Genomic DNA, 21436 nt, shown 5'->3' with positions numbered 1-21436 from the left:
TGAATCAAACATGACCTGTTTAATCAGATGATATATTTTATATATATGTATATACACACTGGGATAGTAATAACACAGTTTAGTCCTGTCAGCACCAAACCGACGACGTTTTGTAATTGGACGGCAGCTGGGACCAAACAGTGACAAAGCTCCGGAACGCCTCGCCAATCATGGGACTGTGCCGTTACCGAGAAAATGTGATTTAATAGAGAACGAGTGATAATGGTGGCCTTTAACACACACACACGCACGCACACACACACACACACACACACACACACACACACACACACACACACACACACACACACACACACACACACACACACACACTGACACAGTCAGAGCTCTACATTATGTTCTCTAGGGAGAGATGATAACTTTCTGGTAGACCTTGGTCTCTTTGCTTTCAGTCGTTCTTATCCAATCATGTTCCACGGGGCTTCTGTTGTCTGGATGTGGCTGAATGCTCAACCAATCAGCACCTATTGAGTTTAGCACTGCAAATAGCTTTCCAATTGCTCCAAACAACCACCTTGACTACCTAACCACTGAGCTTTCACCTTATGATTGTATGATTATTTTTAGAGACAGTTATTTTCCTGGTTGATTTACTTTGTGATTTTGTTTTCTGCGACTCTGAATATGTGCATTAAAGGTGTAATGTGCAGGGTTTGGACTTGTGTATCTTTATATAAAAGTATATTTTCATGGGTTCATTAAGTATGAATATGATAAAATTGAATATATAAATACAATTAATTAGTAAAAGCCCAATTAGAAATAGTCCTGTGGCAAAGCATGTTCGGTTTAAATTCACTGAACACTGAACTATAATTCATGTTTCTTAGGCACTTATGAGGCGGATTCTTTCCCTGATTTTACGTAATCAAAGAGGCAGAATGAAAAGTACTCTTACATATTTAATATTTAACATGAATGGGGGGGGGGGGGTGTGTGTATCACATCCTAGACACGACAGCAGGATCCGTTCACAAGACCGGAGCGGGGAGAGTTCCTGAGGCTCGACCAATAGCGAGCGGCTGCTACAGAGTCTGCAGCGTTTCTCCAGCCGTGCCTCGTTCCCCGCGGTCACCTCTGATTGGCTGACACGAGTCCACAGGATACAGGAAGTAATAAATTCAGAAGCTGAACCACAGAGAGCTGCGGTATGTAATCAGGGCCCCGAAGGGTCGACGTACCCGCTGTCCAGGACCCCCCAGCCGGCCCTCTGCTTGGGGTCCCGGGGGGTCTGGGGGGAGGGCTCCAGGGGGGGCTGGTCTCTCTCCAGGACCACCACGTGGTCCCGGACCCGGCTCACCCTGCTGTACTCCTCCTTCCCCGCCTCCTCAGCCGTCAGGTCCCCCCCCGCGGTGTTCCTCGGCCCCCCGCTGCTGTCCTTAACGGAACCGTTATTCAAACCCCCCGGGGGGGCGGAGTCCCCGAAGCCCGGCGAGGCTCCGCCCTCCACCGCCAGGGGCCGGTGGAGGCCGGGGGCGGAGCCTCCCTCGGGGGCGGGGTCTCCCTCCCAGCCGAGTCGGGGCAGCCGGTAGAACCCTGGGAGGATCCGGCTCCTGACGGGGGACTTCTGGCCTTCGGGGGCCCGGCCCTTCCGCTCGTCACACACCACCAGGTGCTCCTCGGGGGGGTCCCTGAGGGCCAGCGTCGGGGGGAATCCCTGGGGGACCAGGCCATACAGGAAGTCCCCAGAACACCGGCCCTGGAGGAGGAGAGACCGGACTGTTGGTGTTGTTGTTGTTGTTGTTGTCGGCTCAGGGAGGAAGTGGCTTTGACGTTACCTGGAGCGGCTGGGAGACGAACCCTTGGATCTTGGGTCCAGGAATCGGAGGCAGGAGCCATCCCTTCACCCTAAAGGTCAGAGGTCAGAGGTCAGACTGCCACCCTTCGTCGTCTAGACACTCAAACGTCAATACTCACCGATTTGTAATTCAGGAGGGGGTTTCAATCGTTAAGGACCCTGCGACCCGAGAGTGAGTGAGTGAGTGAGTGAGCGAGTGCGTTCCTTTAAGAGCATCAGCGATGCCGTTGGGCTTTTGGGTTTTCGGAGGTCCCTGTGTTCTGTGTGTGTCACAAACATTCTGCCACCATACGGGTGAAAGAGTTCACATCATGGAACGAGTCTCTGCAAGTCTGCAGCTGAAAATAGAGCCTTGTGTACGAAGGTGGTCTACTGTAGAGCAGTACTTACCGTGTTTAAAGGGGACATATTATACCACCAGGTGTGAGTGTGATTAGCCGTTACAAGCCGTTTTGAAAATGTGCAGCTTCTGACAACAAAGGTGGACATTTTCAAAACGGCTTGTAACGGCTAGTCACACTCACACCTGGTGGTATAATTTGTCCATTTTAATTAAGTCAGATGGGTCGTTTCAGTAGGAAAACTCTTGCCAACAAAACAGTCGACCCTGCCTTCATGCAAACACGCCCATCTGACGAATGTCTGCTTCCTGACCTACACATAAGCACCTATGTCAGGGAAGGTTTGCTTTTCTTCTGTAACTAATGGCAACAGAAAGGCTGACAGCGTGTAGTAAAGTGTACACCTACGTCTTCCTCTTCATGACAGCGTGTAGTAAAGTGTACACCTACGTCTTCCTCTTCATGACAGCGTGTAGTAAAGTGTACACCTACGTCTTCCTCTTCATGACAGCGTGTAGTAAAGTGTACACCTACGTCTTCCTCTTCATGATGAGCAGGCACAGCACAGCGGTGATCAGCACCACGGTCACCACGCTGATCACACTCCACAGCAGCCGCTGCTTCAGAGCATCTTCAACACAGGAAGGTCCGCGTTATCTGGTGAGCGTTAACCTGGCGGGTCAGTTAACTGGTGAGCGTTAACTTGGCGGCTCGGTCATCTGGTGAACGTTAACCTCAGGGTCAGTTATCTGGCGAGTGTTAACCTGGCGGGTCAGTTATCTGGTGAGTGTTAACCTGGCGGGTCAGTTATCTGGTGAGCGTTAACCTGGCGGGTCAGTTATCTGGTGAGCGTTAACCTCAGGGTCAGTTATCTGGTGAGCGTTAACCTGGCGGGTCAGTTATCTGGTGAGCGTTAACCTGGCGGGTCAGTTATCTGGTGAGCGTTAACCTCAGGGTCAGTTATCTGGTGACGTTAACCTGGCGGGTCAGTTATCTGGTGAGCGTTAACCTCAGGGTCAGTTATCTGGCGAGTGTTAACCTGGCGGGTCAGTTATCTGGTGAGCGTTAACCTCAGGGTCAGTTATCTGGTGAGCGTTAACCTCAGGGTCAGTTATCTGGTGAGCGTTAACCTGGCGGGTCAGTTATCTGGTGAGCGTTAACCTGGCGGGTCAGTTATCTGGTGAGCGTTAACCTCAGGGTCAGTTATCTGGTGACGTTAACCTGGCGGGTCAGTTATCTGGTGAGCGTTAACCTCAGGGTTAGGGCGCGGCGCTGGACTCACAGTGGAGCAGGGTGATGGAGGAGGCGGGGCTAGACTCACAGTGGGGCAGGGTGATGGAGGAGGCGGGGCTAGACTCACAGTGGGGCAGGGTGATGGAGGAGGCGGGGCTAGACTCACAGTGGGGCAGGGTGATGGAGGAGGCGGGGCTCCAGACGCTCCAGTGGCCGTGGTCCAATCGGCAGCGGACCTGCACCTCGTAGCGCTCCCCGGAGTGCAGGCTGTGGAGGTTGAAGCGGCTCTGCTTCCCCGACACGTACTCCTGCAGAACACACAGAACAGGCCGCTGCGTCGCTGCTCTGGTTCCATCATTTTGAAAATCTGTTCTCACAGACGACCAGAACATCTCACCTCCAGGAGCACTCTGGAGGCCCCGGTTAACAGACCTGTCTGTCTGTCTGTCTGTCTGTCTGTCTGTCTGTCTGTCTGTCTGTCCGTCCGTCTCTCTGTCTGTCCGTCTCTCTGTCTGTCTCTCTGTCCATCAGTCTGACTCTCTGTCTGTCCGTCTCTCTGTCCGTCTGTCTGTCAGTACCTGTCTGTCAGTACATCCCAGTCCTCCTGTCTGTCTGTCAGTACGTCCCCGTCCGTCTGTCTGTCTGTCAGTACCGCCCAGTCCTCCTGTCTGTCTGTCTGTCAGTACCTCCCAGTCCTCCTGTCTGTCTGTCTGTCAGTACCTCCCCGTCCGTCTGTCTGTCTGTCCGTACCTCCCAGTCCGTCTGTCCGGCCGCCTTCACCCTGAGTTGGTAGTTGACGGTGACCCAGCCGGAGCTGACGTCGGTCTCGGCGGGGGGGCGCCACTCCACATGGAGGTAGGGCGTCCCCTCCAGCACCTCCAGCACTAGGCTCACGTTCTCAGGGGGGCCGGGCTGCACTGGGGGGGAGAGGGTTAACAAACTACAGGTTAGCTGACTACAGGGCAGGTTAACTAACTACAGGGCGGGTTAACTAACTAAAGGGCGGGTTAACTAACTACAGGGCGGGTTAACTAACTATAGGGCGGGTTAACTGACTACAGGGCGGGTTAACTGACTACAGGTCAGGTTAACTAACTACAGGTTAACTAACTACAGGGCGGGTAATTAACTACAGGGCAGGTTAACTAACTACAGGTCGGGTTAACTAACTATAGGGCGGGTTAACTGACTACAGGTCAGGTTAACTAACTACAGGTTAACTAACTACAGGGCAGGTTAACTAACTGCAGGGCAGGTTAACTAACTACAGGTTAGGTTAACTAACTACAGGGCGGGTAATTAACTACGCTGCACTGTGGGGAGAAGGAGAGGAGGGCAGCAGCTCACCGATGTTCTCCACGTCCACCTCCAGGGTGTCTGAGCTGGTGTTCCCCAGGGCGTTGGAGGCCAGCACCCTCACCCAGTAGCTGACCCACACCGACGTGTGGTTCCGGTCAAAGAAACATGAGTGTTCCCCGGCCGACCGGTAGTCCGGACATTCAAAGGTCCCCTCCGAGCTGCACCACGACACCAACAAGACAACATGACAACAAACAACATCCAGACACAACAAGACAACAAGACACCACAACAACAAGACATCACAGCAACAAAACACCACAACAAGACAGCACAGCATCAAACAACATCCAGACACAACAAGACACCACAACAACAAACAACAAGACACAACAAACAACATCCATACACAACAAGAAAACAAGACAGCACAACAACAAAACACCACAACAACAAGACACCACAACAACAAGACAGCATAACAACAGACATCAAGACACAACAAGACAGCACAACAACAAACAACATCAAGACATAAGACAAGACAACAAGACACAAATATAATATATACATACTGTAGGATATAATATATACTGTACAATATAATGTATATATACTGTACAATATAATGCATACATACTGTACAGCATAATATATACATACTGTGTATATCAATCTCCCCTATGTGCAATAATGTGAACTCAACTGTTGAGTCTGTTTACTTATTGATTGTAAATTTACTTTGGATCATATCTTGCTTTTGACATGGTATCAGCGCCGACAGAGACGGCACTGACTACGGAGACTGAATACTAGACTGTGGATGAGACACTGATAGCTCTATTCTACACGTCCTTTATAGGGCCTGTTCTCTACACGTCCTTTATAGGGCCATCCTTTATGGAGAACAAGCTGTTCCATATTTTAAAGTTAGCTAGCTAAATAATTGGCCCGCAGTCGCTTTCTATGGCAGATATCTGATCCTCGACGGACAGGTTTGCCAGAGGCTCTGAGCCGCCACTCACAGGCTCCTCCCCTCCATGGGCGAGACAGGCTCCGCCCACGGCAGAACGCAACAGCCTTACATTTTTGATCTGCGTGCTCGACATGATCGACCGAACAGCTCAGCAGCCTTTTATTATGGCTACTCTTCCTATAAACATCTATTATGTTGTTGTTTACTGTAACTGTTGTGGATAATCTCCAAGGACATTAAATAGCTGAGTTGAACTTAACACCCAGAGCCTTTCAGCACGGAGCTGCTCACACAACAGGCTGTGAAGGACACCCCCTCTGTGGGGGGTCTAGAAGAATCAGGGGGACCTGGACACAGCCCACAGGGGGGCTGTCTCTGTGGGGGGTCTAGAATCAGGGGGACCCGGACACTGCCCCAGGGGATCTGTGGTCATTTGTTTGCTGTTCATAAGCATGCATGCTGATGGTGTTATTAGCACCACCCGACTGACTTCTCTTTGGTGTAGAAGAGGCGGTGTGTGGCGGGCAGGCCTCCGTCTGCCCCTGGCCTCCACCTGCAGCTGAACGTCTCCTTTTCTGGAGACCGGCAGCTCACCACAACCGGTTTACCCGGAAGGGTCGCACCTGACAACAGGTATCACACACGCACACACAGGTATGCACACACACACGCGTAGATGCATGAGTACACACACACACACACAGGTATGCGCACATGCTCGCGCACTCACGCATGCGCAGAAACACGCAGCACACGTACACACAGAGACGCGGATTAGCTCAGCCCCTGAGTCACCTGCCGCATGAAGACACAGTCTGGTGTCTTCATTCTGCATGAGGACACAGTCTGGTGTCTTCATTCTGCATGAGGACACAGTCTGGTGTCTTCATTCTGCATGAGGACACAGTCTGGTGTCTTCATTCTACATGAGGACACAGTCTGGTGTCTTCATTCTACATGAGGACACAGTCTGGTGTCTTCATTCTGCATGAGGACACAGTCTGGTGTCTTCATTCTGCATGAGGACACAGTCTGGTGTCTTCATTCTGCATGAGGACACAGTCTGGTGTCTTCATTCTGCATGAAGACACAGTCTGGTGTCTTTATTCTGCATGAGGACACAGTCTGGTGTCTTCATTCTGCATGAGGACACAGTCTGGTGTCTTCATTCTGCATGAGGACACAGTCTGGTGTCTTCATGCAGCAGGGGAACTCAGGTGAATCTTATGGACATCGTCATCAATCAAAGGTTTGAACTCACCCTCACATTTCACGAGTCCGAAGACAAGAGACAGAGCGAAGACGATGTCAACCCTCATCCTGCTCTGCCCTGTGTGTGTGTGTGTGTGTGTGTGTGTGGAGGAAGTGACAGCAGCAGTAGAAGTGTTAGTAGAGTTGTGAGCCCGCAGCTCCTATGTTGGCACCTGATACAGCCTGTGTGTCTGGAGGCACAACAGACAGCACTGTTTAATATCAACAGGATGGCCCTTTATAATATCTAATGTCTACACGTCTGTGTATTATCTACATTCTTTGTCATAAAAAATACATACGACCTAGAGTAAGTTTACCCGATTTTCCAACAATAGTAACATAGGAATAACACTTGAAGCCATGAGTGTATATCTTTTTCCTTCAATGTGATTTCACTGCGGCAGCATTGAAATCACATAACCACAACATAATGAAACACTATTCCCTCTCGTTTGGGATGGGTATGTGTTTCTTTCTTTCTGAAGCGTTGGTCTGTCACACGCTGTCTTGTGTCATAAAGGTTATAAACAGTTTCAATAAAGTTACATCATGACTTCGGTATAATAAGAGGACTCATTTTCATCAGAGAATAGAATCAGGTGATCCCTTACCTTAGTGGTATCTTGGTAATTGCGTTACGTCATCATATGGCTCTCTCCAAAGAACTTCTTTAGAAAACAAATTTCTATCAGGACAAATCAAATATGCATGAGAGAGAGACAGGAAGAGAGGAGATGGCTTCAGCTCTGCCCGTCGGAGCTGTGGGACGCGAGTGGGTGGGAGAATGATGTGCGGGACGCACCTGGTGGGCGAGTCCAGACCTCGTTTACCTGAGCCAATCAAAAGCCGATCCGTCTGAACAATGGCAATGTGGGCGTGTCCGTGGACGAGAGTTTGTTCCAGGAAGTGACATGGTGTGTGTCGGTAAACTGTGCTTTCATTTTGAATCTCGTGAAGAAACCCCAGACCGCGATGTATTCTGGTAAAGCGGACATGTCTCGGTCCGTCGGGTCCCGGTCCTCGGAGTCCCGGGCTCTGAGGGTGGACCTGCTGAAAGAGCCCGTCCTCAGCCGGCTCTGCGACGCGCTTGATAAGAGCAACGTGAAGGGATGGCGGAGACTCGGGGACGTTGTCTCCTCTGACAGGCGCTTCCAGATCAGGTAGGATAGACCCCGATCCCCGACTCACACACCGGAGAGATGCCTCACTACTAAAATAACTAAACTTAGTAGCTTAGCTGTATCTTCTGTGGGAATACTTTTAGCAAACTTCAGACTCTCACAACTACCCGACTTACGTCATGTTGGCTAGGTTTGAGTGGCATGACTGTTTTTCTTAATGTATACAAGGCACACATGAGTTGTGCTGGCTTTTATACAAAGGCATGTTATTAAAAGTTTTCAATAAAAATGTTATTGCTATAACATTGTTATTTAAACAATGTTATAGCGTTAGCGTTGTTGTAAGAGTTAACTTGAACGTGCTCAGTGCGAGAACGCAATGCGAGGGCAGCACGTGAGCCCTCCCACCTACAGCGTGCGCTGTCCGCAGCCCGGAGGAGATGGAGCTGTGCTCGCTGAAGGTCCTGGAGCTCGAGGGCAGCCCGAGCCGCATGCTGCTGCGGCTCCTGGGGGAGCGGGGCTGCACCGCGGGGCACCTGACCGACTACCTGAGGACCGTGGGCAACGAGGACGCCCTGCGGTGCGTCAAACAGCCCAGTGAGTCCCGTCACCCCCCACCCCCCCCCCACTCCAGCTGTTTTATGCAAACACCACAGGTGGACCACATAGACCCGCCTCCCTCCAATAGTCCCTCCCCTTCCTCCCTTGACCTCATGGTGTTCCTGTGTGTCGGGGCGTCTCCAGGCCTCCAGGTGCTCATCCAGCCGCTGTCCGCCTCCGTGCCGCGGGGCCACACCCTGCGGCTCAGCTGCCACGCCCGGGCCCCGTCCCCCGGGGTCCAGTACCAGTGGTTCAAGAGCAGGGAGGAGGTGCCTAGACACGCACGCACACACACACACACACACGCATAGACACGCACACACAGACACACGCACAGGCCAACACGCACGCATAGACACGCACACATGCACACACGCACACACATAGACACGCACAGACACACAGGCCAACACGCACGCATAGACACGCACACATGCACACACGCACACACATAGACACGCACACACATAGACACGCACACACACACAGGCCAACACGCACATCGACAAATAGACAAACACGCACGCAGACAAACACGCACGCACAAACGCAAACAGACAAACACATGCATGCGAACACACAGCCACAAACACACACATTCATCCACACACAGGCACACACACGCACATACACACACGTGCACACAAACACAAAAGCACACAGGCAAACAGACATACACACACCTGCATGCACACACAGGCACACACAAGCACATACAACAACACACGCACATTTTCAACCACACTCATGCGCAAGCACATGCACACACGCGAAAAAGCACCTACACACCTAAATCAACCCCCCCCTCCCCCCCCCCCCCTCCCCCCAGCTGCCGGCCCACTGCGGCCCCGACCTGGTCCTGGACGGCGTGCTGGTCCGTGACTCGGGGTTCTACATCTGCAGGGTGAACTGTGGGGAGGTGTTCGAGTTCAGCCGCTGGGCCCAGGTGGAGGTGCTGGACCCCGGGGCCAGGGCCGGTGAGTCTGCTCCACCCTCTGCTCTGATTGGACAGGAGGCGTTCTGCTACCCGCTCTGCCCTGATTGGACAGGAGGCGTTCTGCTACCCGGTCTGCCCTGATTGGACAGGAGGCATTCTGCTACCCGCTCTGCCCTGATTGGACAGGAAGCGTTCTGCTACCCGCTCTGCCCTGATTGGACAGGAAGCGTTCTGCTACCCGCTCTGCCCTGATTGGACAGGAAGCGTTCTGCTACCCGCTCTGCCCTGATTGGACAGGAAGCGTTCTGCTACCCGCTCTGCCCTGATTGGACAGGAAGCGTTCTGCTACCCGCTCTGCCCTGATTGACTGAAGGCCACGCGGCCTGCTTCCCTTTCTCTGTGTGTTCCTCCTTTACTCTTGTTCTTTATCTTCTCCTTCAGGTTCAAACTAGTTCAGTGCCTTTCTTTGCCTGGCCGTACTGAAGTCAAGGCCCTATTCCGACGTGATCTATTTAAGATTATCGCATTCTAGCCTCCTAACCTTCCACCTTGGTTCATTAGTGTAAACTCTCGTTAACCCGTTGATGGCTCTCATTCATGTTCAACCCAAACAAACTCCCCCCTCCCGGTCGGAGGGACAGCATCCTCGGTGTCATCGTCATGACGATGGTGCTGATGATGGTCTCTGGGCCCCCCAGGTGCGGGGCCCCCGGCGGCGGAGGGCCGGCTGCGGGTGCTGATCCAGCCCCGGCCACGGCAGCTGGCGGTCGGGGACACGCTGCGGCTGGAGTGTGGGGCCCTGGGGCGGCCCCTCCCGCGCTACCAGTGGCACCACAACGGGGCCCCCCTCCCCAACGCCTCCCAGAGGATACTCACGGTGAGGACGCAGCCCGCCCTCCATCAGGGACAGCCCCTCCAATCAGGGCCCCCGCCCTCCAATCAGGACTAATCAGGGCCCCAACCCTCCAATCAGGGCCCCCGCCCTCCAATCATCTTTGGGTTATTGGTCTGAGCGGCCTCTGTGGGTCTCCATGGGGGGTCAGGGGTCTACGAGTAATATAGCATTGAGTCATAAGCGCTGACTCATTAGCATGGAGTCATAAGCACTGACTCATTAGCATGGAGTCATTAGCACTGACTCATTAGCATGAAGTCATTAGCACGGAGTCATTAGCATGGAGTATAAAGGAAGCTGTGATGACCCGTGTGACGTTGGACTGCGCTGGGGCTTTCAGATCCTCTTTTGTTTTTTTGTTTTTTTGGTTTATACATGTAAGCATATATATATCTTTTTTATCATTAGTGGGGTTTTTTTAATGCTTCCTAACAAATGACTTCCTGTAGAAGTAGTCCATGTGAAGCCTGAGGTCTGTAGGTCTGTCTGTCTGAACTCTGGAGACAGACAGAATCTTCTTGAGGAACCCTTGAAAACGAGGCGGTTGATCTCATTCGATGACCCTTCAATAAAGTTCCTATAAAGTTTATTTTATAATATAAATAAATAGCCGCTAGCAACATGAAGCTAAAGGCTCCTCCCCATGTGTAACTAACGCCTCCTCTTCCCCCCCCCAGATCCCTAACACCCAGCACGCCCATCGGGGGCGCTACCGCTGTGAGGCCAGCAGCGGCAACGAGCGCTGCTGGACCAACGAGGTGCACGTCGCCCTGGGTACAACCGTCTCTCTCTAATATCACCTCGCTAGGCCCAATGTGGTCAGACCGTCTCTCTGATATCACCTCGCTAGGCCCAATGTGATCAGATGGTCTCTCTCTAATATCACCTCACTAGGCCCAATGTGGTCAGACGGTCTCTCTCTGATATCACCTCACTAGGCCCAATGTGGTCAGACGGTCTCTCTCTGATATCACCTCACTAGGCCCAATGTGGTCAGACCGTCTCTCTCTGATATCACCTCACTAGGCCCAATGTGGTCAGACAGTCTCTCTCTGATATCACCTCGCTAGGCCCAATGTGGTCAGACCGTCTCTCTGATATCACCTATCAGATGGTCTCTCTCTGATATCACCTTACTAGGCCCAATGTGGTCAGACCATCTCTCTCTGATATCACCTAGCTAGGCCCAATGTGGTCAGACGGTCTCTCTCTGATATCAACTCACTAGGCCCAATGTGGTCAGACCGTCTCTCTCTGATACCACCTAACTAGGCCCAATGTGGTCAGACAGTCTCTCTCTGATATCACCTAACTAGGCCCAATGTGGTCAGACCGTCTCTCTCTGATATCACCTAACTAGGCCCAATGTGGTCAGACGGTCTCTCTGATATCACCTCGCTAGGCCCAATGTGGTCAGACGGTCTCTCTCTGATATCACCTCGCTAGGCCCAATGTGGTCAGACGGTCTCTCTCTGATATCACCTAGCTAGGCCCAAAGTGTGTTGAGGTTATTTCTGCGGCTTGGTTAATGATCTTTGTTCTTGAAATGCAAGGGCCCCGGATATCTGTGCAGAGTTCAGGGGCAATGGAGTGCTCCGAAGGTAGAGTTCACAGGCCCTACGTCGGGATTTGATGTGGGGTCATTTCTTAAATCATCCGGCATGCAAACGTAGTAATGGTGGAGAGAAACGGGTTCCATTCTTTCAGACTTGGCTAAATTACACCTAAAACTGCATGAGGAAACATGACAAAAAGGGCTAACATCAACCCTAACTATAGCAGAAGATCCTCTGGACTAACATCTACACTAACTATAGCAGAAGATCCTCTGGACTAACATCTACACTAACTATAGCAGAAGATCCTCTGGACTAACATCTACACTAACTATAGCTGAAGATCCTCTCTGGGCTAACATCTACACTAACTATAGCTGAAGATCCTCTGGACTAACATCTACACTAGCTATAGCTGAAGATCCTCTCTGGGCTAACATCTACGCTAACTATAGCTGAAGATCCTCTCTGGGCTAACATCTACACTAACTATAGCTGAAGATCCTCTCTGGGCTAACATCTACACTAACTATAGCTGAAGCTCCTCTCTAGGTGGTAGATGGTGGATATCTTTGTGGAGACATGTCCGCCTAAGATGTGTCTAAATATTTGCATGCTTGGGTTGATTTCTTTCTTCCGATTGATTGAGTCATTGTTCTGATTGGTTGACGTCGTCAATCATTTTGTGAAGGGGCATATTACCTGAGGCTGCTGTAGGTAAGATTACCACAATTTAGGAATCAAGCAACCCAAATATACCCTCTCTCCCTCCTCACCATGGAGACATGTTTCCTACACCTGTGATTGACAGGCCAGATAGATTTCCCATCGGGTCGATTGGTCAGAGACTAGCCAGGATTGGTCTGTGACCTTAATTGTGTCGTACAGTGTCAAGTGCATTCCTCACTAAGAGCTGACAGACACTCTGATGAAGGCTGTTGAATCTTACCTACGGCACCTTGTCATTCATTCTACCACGGCTGTAGGCTCTCCCAAGACTAATCATAAGCTGGTTTTCAAGTATTGGTTGAAACTGAGATGGTGGTGGCTTTAATACAAACCTGATGTTGAATTCTGCTTGTCTCTGGTCTCCCAGAGGACTTCTACGGCCTTGGAGCGAGTAAGTGGATTCTGATTGTGGTCAGTGGAACATATTCTCCTTGAGGACCTTGACCTGATCACCATGCCGACGCCTGCTGTCTGTTGTTGTCCCCTCAGGTTCCAACGACTTCGTTCAGAACGGCGCACCAGAGGAACTGTGTGGTAGGTGTTCTGCAATGCAGCATGTAGCGTTTGTTTGTCAGTGTTTACACACCGCCTGCGTGTGTCTGGGCTCCTCCCCTTTGACCTGTAACGAGCCGCGGAAGGGAAGTCATCTGTATCGGCTCTTCGTTGTATCGTTTATCGACGCGCAGATAGACTTAGATAACATGACGGCGTTCGGGTGGTTGGGGGTAACGTTCAAGTCTTTCATGTCACGTCCATTTTATTTGTAAAGAATATCCCAGTTAGTTTCAAGGGTCAGGGTACTGATGTCAATTATTTCAGTCTATGCTTCTTCTGATGACATGTTTCAGGCTAACAACAGTAATGAATGGTGTCTTCTGCACATAATGGACAACCCCATCTAAGGTTTTATGAGTTTGTAGATAAGTTAAAGACTACAAGCATGGCCTCTTTGCCAAAGCCAAGACAGACCTAAGGTTTACCTGGGTAAATTAGATCCTGCAGGCGTGGCTTGTTACCATTCCGCCCACTTCCAGTATGAACTGAATTCTTAGCTGTGCACAAGCGATGCTTCATGAACCGCCTCCGGAACGCGAGCTAGATGACCTTGTGTCCCTGAATAAACCACGTGTTGAACATTTACCAGCTCCGAGTCCTAGTTAGGCCGGGACGACCACAAAGGATCAGATTGGTTATTCAACAGTACTTGATGGTACTGACCGAGGCCCCTGCCCCCCCCAGCCACAGACAAGGTGGCCCTCCTGATGGGGAACCTGTCATACATGAACCACCCCCCGCTCAAAGCCCCCATGGTGGACGTGTACGACCTCACCAACCTGCTGCGCCAGCTGGACTTCAAGGTGGTGTCGCTGCTGGACCTGACGGAGGCGGAGATGAGGAACGCTGTGGACGAGTTCCTGCTGCTGCTCCACAAGGGCGTCTACGGTATGGATGGATATAGATACACAGTATATAGATACACAGTATATAGATACACAGTACATAGATAAACAGTATATAGATACTCAGTATATAGATACACAGTATATAGATACACAGTATATAGATACACAGTATATAGATACACAGTATAAAGATACACAGTATATAGATACACAGTATATAGATACACAGTATAAAGATATACAGTATATAGATACACAGTATATAGATACACAGTACATAGATACACAGTACATAGATAAACAGTACATAGATACACAGTATAAAGATACACAGTATATAGATACACAGTATATAGATACTCAGTATAAAGATACACAGTATATAGATATACAGTATATAGATAAACAGTATATAGATACACAGTATATAGATACTCAGTATATAGATACTCAGTACATAGATAAACAGTATATAGATACTCAGTATATAGATACACAGTATATAGATACACAGTATAAAGATATACAGTATATAGATACACAGTATAAAGATATACAGTATATAGATACACAGTATATAGATACACAGTATAAAGATATACAGTATATAGATATACATTATATAGATACAAGTATATAGATACTCAGTTTATAGATATACAGTACGTCTATACGCTGACATTAAACCCTTCTAGGGGTCAGGGTGCTGGACTCCCAGCCTCAAGTTTCTGGGTTTGAACCCCAATGCTTCATCTACCTGCAAGATACACATGATACCTGTTTCTGGAATAAGACTCTCAAGGACTCTTAGCACTCCAGGCTAATGACTCCAGGCTAATGACTCCAGGCTAATGACTCCATGCTAATGACTCCAGGCTAGTCACTCCAGGCTAATGACTCCATGCTAATGACTTCATGCTAATTACTCCATGCTAATGACTCCATGCTAATGACTCCATGCTATATGACTCCATGCTAATAACTCCATGCTAATGACTCCATGCTAATGACTCCATGCTAATCACTCCATGCTAATCACTCCATGCTATATGACTCCATGCTAGTGACTCCATGCTTATGACCCCATTCTAATGACTCCATGCTAATGACTCCATGCTAATGACTCCAGGCTAATGACTCCAGGCTAGTCACTCCAGGCTAATGACTCCATGCTAATGACTTCATGCTAATTACTCCATGCTAATGACTCCATGCTAATGACTCCATGCTATATGACTCCATGCTAATAACTCCATGCTAATGACTCCATGCTAATGACTCCATGCTAATCACTCCATGCTAATCACTCCATGCTATATGACTCCATGCTAGTGACTCCATGCTTATGACCCCATTCTAATGACTCCATGCTAATGACTCCATGCTAATGACTCCATGCTAATGGGTCCATGCTAATGACTCCATGCTAATGACTCAATGCTATATTACTCCATGCTAATGACCCCATTCTAATGACTCCATGCTAATGACTCCATGCTAATGACTCCATGCTATATGACTCCATGCTAATGACCCCATGCTAATGACTCCATGCTAATGACTCCAGGCTAATGACTCCATGCTATATTACTCCATGCTAATGACTCCATGCTAATGACTCCATGCTAATGACTCCATGCTATATGACTCCATGCTAATGACTCCATGCTAATGACTCCATGCTAATGACCCCATTCTAATGACTCCATGCTAATGACTCCATGCTAATGACTCCATGCTACATTACTTGTCTCCAGGGCTGCTGTACTACGCCGGCCACGGCTACGAGAACTACGGCAACAGCTTCATGGTGCCGGTGGACGCGCCCAGTCCCTACCGCTCCGCCCACTGCCTGTGTGTCCAGAGCGTCCTGCAGCTCATGCAGGACAAGCAGACCGGCCTCAACGTCTTCCTGCTCGACATGTGCAGGAAAAGGTCTGTCCAGCTCTGACCCTAGCCCTAACCCTAACCCCAACACTATCTCTATCTCTCACTCTCACCCTAACTCTCAGGCTAACGCTCTCTGACGCTGGGCCGCTGCTATCAGAGGGGGTACAGGGTACACGGAGGAGCGGGATGGAGGTGCTCAGACACTAATGGGCTCTACTTTATTTCTTAACGTTCAGGAACATCCACGACGACCCCACTCCAAACATCCTGCTCAGGGTCACCGCCAACATCGTCTTCGGCTATGCCACGTGAGTCTGCATGGCTCCCTGTCCCCACGGCAACGGGAATACCAGCACAGGATGTGTGTGTGTATCATGTGTCTGGGTGTGTGTGTCTTTGTGTCTGTCCTCAGGACGCTGTGTGTGTGTGTGTGTGTGTGTGTGTGTGTGTCCCAGGTGTCAGGACGCTGTGTGTGTGTGTGTGTGTGTGTGTGTGTGTGTGTGTGTGTGTGTGTGTGTGTGTGTGTGTGTGTGTGTGTGTGTGTGTGTGTGTGTGTGTGTGTGTGTGTGTGTGTGTGTCCCAGGTGTCAGGACGCTGTGTGTGTGTGTGTGTGTGTGTGTGTGTGTGTGTGTGTGTGTGTCCCAGGTGTCAGGACGCTGTGTGTGTGTGTGTGTGTCCCAGGTGTCAGGACGTTGTGTGTGTGCGTGTGTGTGTGTGTCCCAGGTGTCAGGACGCTGTGTGTGTCTATGTGTCCGTGTGTCTGTCCCAGGTGTCAGGACGCTGTGTGTGTGTGTGTGTGTGTGTGTGTGTATGTCTGTCCCAGGTGTCAGGACGCTGTGTGTGTGTGTGTGTGTCCCAGGTGTCAGGACGCTGTGTGTGTGTGTGTGTGTGTGTCCCAGGTGTCAGGGTGCTGTGTGTGTGTGTGCGTGTGTGTCCCAGGTGTTAGGACGCTGTGTGTGTGTGTGTCCGTGTGTCTGTCCCAGGTGTCAGGACGCTGTGTGTGTGTCTGTCCGTGTGTCTGTCCCAGGTGTCAGAACGCTGTGTGTGTGTCTGTCCGTGTGTCTGTCCCAGGTGTCAGGACGCAGAGGCCTTCGAGCTCAGCTCCAGCGGGTTGACCAACGGCGTGTTCCTGAAGTTCCTGAAGAGGCGTCTCCTTGACGACGAGAAGATCACCGTGGTGCTGGACAAAGTCGCCGAGGGTATTTTGAACGGCTTATTATTTCTATATTATTATTTATAGTCTCTGTGTCGCTGTGAGTATGGTGGTGAGCCTGCGGTCTTTGGTCTTCAGACATGGGTCAGTTCGACCCCACCAAAGGGAAGCAGGCGCTGGAGATCCGCAGCAGCCTATCGGAGAGGAGGGCTCTGACGGACCCCGTCCTTCCCGCCCACAGCGCGGACCTCGCTCTGGCTCACAACCGGCAGTGGGCCAAAGCTCACGGTGAGACCCCCTCCGGGCTGACCTGGGGTCTGCTGCAGCGCCCTGGTAGCTGCCACTATGACCTGTATGGTTCCATGTGGACACTACAACTACCGAACACTGCGGTCCAAAACACACTCTTTATCCATCGTGTTTGGATGTGTTCGTTGTAAATGTCCCATTCTTCAGTTAGGTGGGCATGTTATTATGACGGTAACATGATGTGTGACTCTTATAACTGAATTACCTATACTAATGATTTGTAGGTGATTTAAGAGTTTCTCAGGAGTTCCATTATATCCATTGATTTGAATGCCTCAACATTGTTCCTTATTAAATCATTTTAATAAGGTTCTTATCCTAATCTAAGGTATCGATAATTGTGATTGGATGAGGTGTGTGTGTGTGTGTGTGTGTGTGTGTGTGTGTGTGTGTGTGTGTGTGTCTCGTCCTGTCAGAGCTCCCAGAGAGCATGCTGCTGGACTTTGACTGCGGGGCGCGGATCCAGCTGGGCTTCGCGGCGGAGTTCTCCAACGTGCTGGTGATCTACACCCACATCGTGAAGAAGCCTGAGGACATGACCTCCTGCCAGGCCCGAGTCACAGACTTCTCTCAGGTCCGCTGGGGGGGGGGCAGCAGAGCAAACCCAGAGACCACATCTCAAGACCTTCTGTAGTTTGGGATGATGGCAAACACACTCTTACACCTCGAGAGTGTGGCAGCAGACTAAACACACTATTGGATCCGCGCTCTTTAGTTCTGGTGCTCCAGCTGCCAGCCAGGCCAGTGCTAGCGGGCTCACCGTACGGTAGCGTACGGCCCTGGCCCTCGATGGCTGGAGCTCTACCATCCAGCTGTCGGGTTTGATCAGGAGCCACCGGAGCCAGCGTGGTCAGGGAGCCTCTAGTTTATCCCTGTCCAGGGTTTCCCAACACAGGGGCTGACAGCGCTGGTTTAATGCAGCGTTGTCATCTGCAGTGGAGGGGAGCCGTCCCTCTCAGGGGGGGCCCTCATTGACAGGGCGGGGGGGGTTCCCTTCTGAAAGGGAACCCTGGGGGACGATGTGATCTTATCAGCCAAATGCTAGCTTACTGATTGGCAGTTGGAAATGTCAGTTTGAAATGTCGTCCCCCCCCCCCCCCCCAGGAGCTGGACGTGGACCCCAAGGAGATGAACCGGGAGACCCCGGAGGAGACGGGGGTCTACCTGCTGTCCGACAGCCTCCCCCAGCACAGCCTCTACACTCGCATCAGCGGCCTGCAGAAGCTCAAGGTAAAGCCCCCGGGACAGGGAGGGGTCTGGTGGACGGGTCTCTGGGTCTCTGGGTAGGCCTTCCTCCTCCAAGCTGCTCTGCTGCTGTCTGTCTGTCTGTCTGTCTGTCTGTCTGTCTGTCTGTCTGTCTGACTGACTGACTGACTGACTGACTGACTGACTGACTGACTGACTGACTGACTGACTGACAGGAGGCTAATCTGTTCGCCTCAAAGTTACACCGTAAAGAATTGTATTTGGGTATAAAGATATTTTTTTTCAATATACTCATAAATGTAAATAGATATTTAATAAATATAGAATATGTGTAGAGATGCAGACGTTGTGTAGATGTGTTGTGTGGCCGTGTTGAACCCGCGGCTCTCCCCTGCGCCTCCTGCAGGAGGCGCTGGTCTTCACCGTGGTCCTCCAGGGGACCTTCTCCTCGCTGGACGAGCCCGTCCACTGGGCCCGCAGCGTGGACATCGGGAAGCCGCTGATCGCCCGGCTGGACCTGCACCACGTGGTGAGGGGCAGCAGCTGCCTGCAGACCTGCCTCACTCCCCACAGCCCCTCCCGTAGCCCCGCCCACAGCCCCTCCCGTAGCCCCGCCCACAGCCCCACGCGTAGCCCCGCCCTCAGCCACAGTCCCCAGCACCACGGCCTCCAGCCGGGGGCCCCCGGCCCGGGCCGGCGCTCCCCCCACCGCCTCAGCCCCTACCTGGAGGGCGGGGCCGCCTGCTGCCCCCGGCTTCTGGAGGGAGGCGCCCCCGGTGGGACGGGCGTCCCCATAGAAACCACGGATGACATCGAGGAGCTGCAGGCGGTGTACATGAACAGCCTCCAGCTGTAGACGCCGGGAGCCCGGGAGGCTGGCCTGAGAGACGGGACCCCTGGCCTGAGAGACGGGACCCCTGGCCTGAGAGACGGGACCCCTGGCCTGAGAGACGGGACCCCTGGCCTGAGAGACGGGACCCCTGGCCTCAGAGGCTGGAGGAGGCTGGAGGAGGCTGGAGGAGGAGGAGGAGGCAGGAGGAGGAGGAGGAGGAGGCAGGAGGAGGCAGGAGGAGGAGGAGGAGGAGGAGGCAGGAGGAGGCAGGAGGAGGCGGAGGAGGAGGAGGAGGAGGAGGCAGGAGGAGGCAGGAGGAGGAGGAGGCTGGAGGAGGCTGGAGGAGGCTGGAGGAGGCAGGAGGAGGCTGGAGGAGGCTGGCAAATGACACAAACTCTTCATGCTCGCTTCATGCAAAGTCTTTAGAAGACGATTTTTGGTCTTCTAAAAAAATACATATATTTATTAATAGCTACCTTTTTTTTATCTTTGTATTATTTGTATTTCTCTTTGTAAGAACATTTCATGATCCTATTTTAAGATATTTTACTCACTTCTAGGATACAGCTACAATTTGAATAAACATCGCCTTATAAACCAAAGAGACTCCAGGGTCATCGAGGTCAGGAGGTTTAATGAGGTTCAATAAGAGGTTTAATAAGAGGTTTAATAAGAGGTTCAATAAGAGGTTTAATAAGAGGTTCAATAAGAGGTTTAATAAGGTTCAATAAGAGGTTCAATAAGAGGTTTAATAAGAGGTTCAATAAGGTTCAATAAGAGGTTCAATAAGAGGTTCAATAAGAGGTTCAATAAGAGGTTCAATAAGAGGTTCAATAAGAGGTTCAATAAACATCTGCTTTCAGTGACAACCAGGGAAAGTACACCAGCTGTTGGGATACAATAAGCTTTAATGGCTTTGCCAAAAGGTTTGAGATTGGTTTGCCTTGAACACTTTACCCTCCGCGAGGAGAGGTCTTCACCCCTCGCTGACCTGTCCTCGGGTGAAGCATCCGGAGACCCCCCCCCCTAACAGCGGGGGGGGGCTTCAGGCTGGGTGTCAGCGGCCCCCGTGGATCAGAGAGCTGAGGCTGATGAGGCCCCCCCCCCCCCCCCCAGCCGTGCACGAAGAGGATTTGGCGGGCAGTAAAGCAGGGCTTTATCGACAGGTTTAATCTATCGCTTTAATCTACTCCAAAAGTCTAGTGTATTATCTAAAGATAGCCGACTACAACAAAGCCCTGACCGGGACCAGACCAGACGGGACCAGACCGGGACCAGACCAGACCAGACCGGACCAGACCGGACCAGACCGGGACCAGACCGGACCAGACCGGACCAGACCGGACCAGACCGGGACCAGACCGGGACCAGACCAGACCGGGACCAGACCGGGACCAGACCAGACCAGACCGGGACCAGACCGGGACCAGACCAGACCGGACCGGACTGGGACCGGGACCAGACCAGACCGGGACCAGACCAGACCGGATCGGATCAGGACCAGACAGGAACCAACTGACCAGTACCATCCCAGTTCTGACCAAGACCAGTAGCAAACTAGAAAGAGACCTGTACTAAGAACCAAAGCAGTTCTGAGCCAGCTCAGTACTAGACCAGTCCCAAACTAGACTAGGACCAGTACCAGACCGGTATCGAACCAGTACCATAACTGTCCTGAAACCGTCCCCCACCAGACCAGAACCGGTCCCAGACCAGAACCAACCAGTACCAACCAGTCCTAGACCAAAACCAACCAGTACCAGCCCAGTACCAGACCAGTCCCAGACCAGAACCAACCAGTACCAACCAGTCCTAGACCAAAACCAACCAGTACCAGACCAGTCCCAGACCAGAACCAACCAGTACCAACCAGTCCTAGACCA

General features: G+C 51.4%; 2 protein-coding genes across 6 annotated transcripts; one reads left to right on the top strand and one right to left on the bottom strand.

The window, feature by feature from the left end:
* Positions 1-903: 903 nt before the first annotated feature.
* prlrb (prolactin receptor b) lies at positions 904-7680 on the bottom strand. Of its 2 annotated transcripts, XM_079758552.1 has the most exons (9): positions 7534-7680; positions 6930-6998; positions 6159-6291; positions 4741-4910; positions 4144-4310; positions 3560-3701; positions 2695-2791; positions 1800-1869; positions 904-1720 (listed from the first exon to the last, which is right to left on the bottom strand). In XM_079758552.1, exons 2-9 carry the CDS (start codon positions 6985-6987, stop codon positions 1178-1180), a joined length of 1380 nt encoding a protein of 459 aa, XP_079614678.1. In that variant the 5' UTR covers positions 6988-6998; positions 7534-7680; the 3' UTR covers positions 904-1177. The 2 variants fall into 2 exon arrangements, with proteins under 2 accessions (XP_079614678.1, XP_079614677.1); XM_079758551.1 differs by lacking the exons at positions 6159-6291; positions 6930-6998; positions 7534-7680 and having other exon boundaries at positions 4741-6133.
* Positions 7681-7834: 154 nt separating this feature from the next.
* malt1 (MALT paracaspase 1) lies at positions 7835-19737 on the top strand. Of its 4 annotated transcripts, XM_079741078.1 has the most exons (17): positions 7835-8082; positions 8474-8640; positions 8788-8912; positions 9473-9620; positions 10279-10457; positions 11153-11249; positions 12029-12076; positions 13128-13151; positions 13250-13294; positions 14000-14203; positions 15921-16098; positions 16290-16361; positions 17125-17252; positions 17345-17494; positions 17932-18089; positions 18620-18745; positions 19128-19737. In XM_079741078.1, the coding sequence occupies exons 1-17, from the start codon at positions 7895-7897 to the stop codon at positions 19575-19577; spliced, it is 2487 nt and encodes an 828-aa protein (XP_079597204.1). In that variant the 5' UTR covers positions 7835-7894; the 3' UTR covers positions 19578-19737. The 4 variants fall into 4 exon arrangements, with proteins under 4 accessions (XP_079597204.1, XP_079597206.1, XP_079597205.1 ...); XM_079741080.1 differs by lacking the exon at positions 12029-12076; XM_079741079.1 differs by lacking the exon at positions 13128-13151.
* The last annotated feature ends 1699 nt before the right edge of the window (positions 19738-21436 follow it).

Source organism: Pollachius pollachius, assembly GCF_949987615.1.
Source record: "Pollachius pollachius genome assembly, chromosome: 1".
Classification (NCBI taxonomy): domain Eukaryota; kingdom Metazoa; phylum Chordata; class Actinopteri; order Gadiformes; family Gadidae; genus Pollachius; species Pollachius pollachius.
This window is presented reverse-complemented; position numbering and strand designations above follow the sequence as displayed.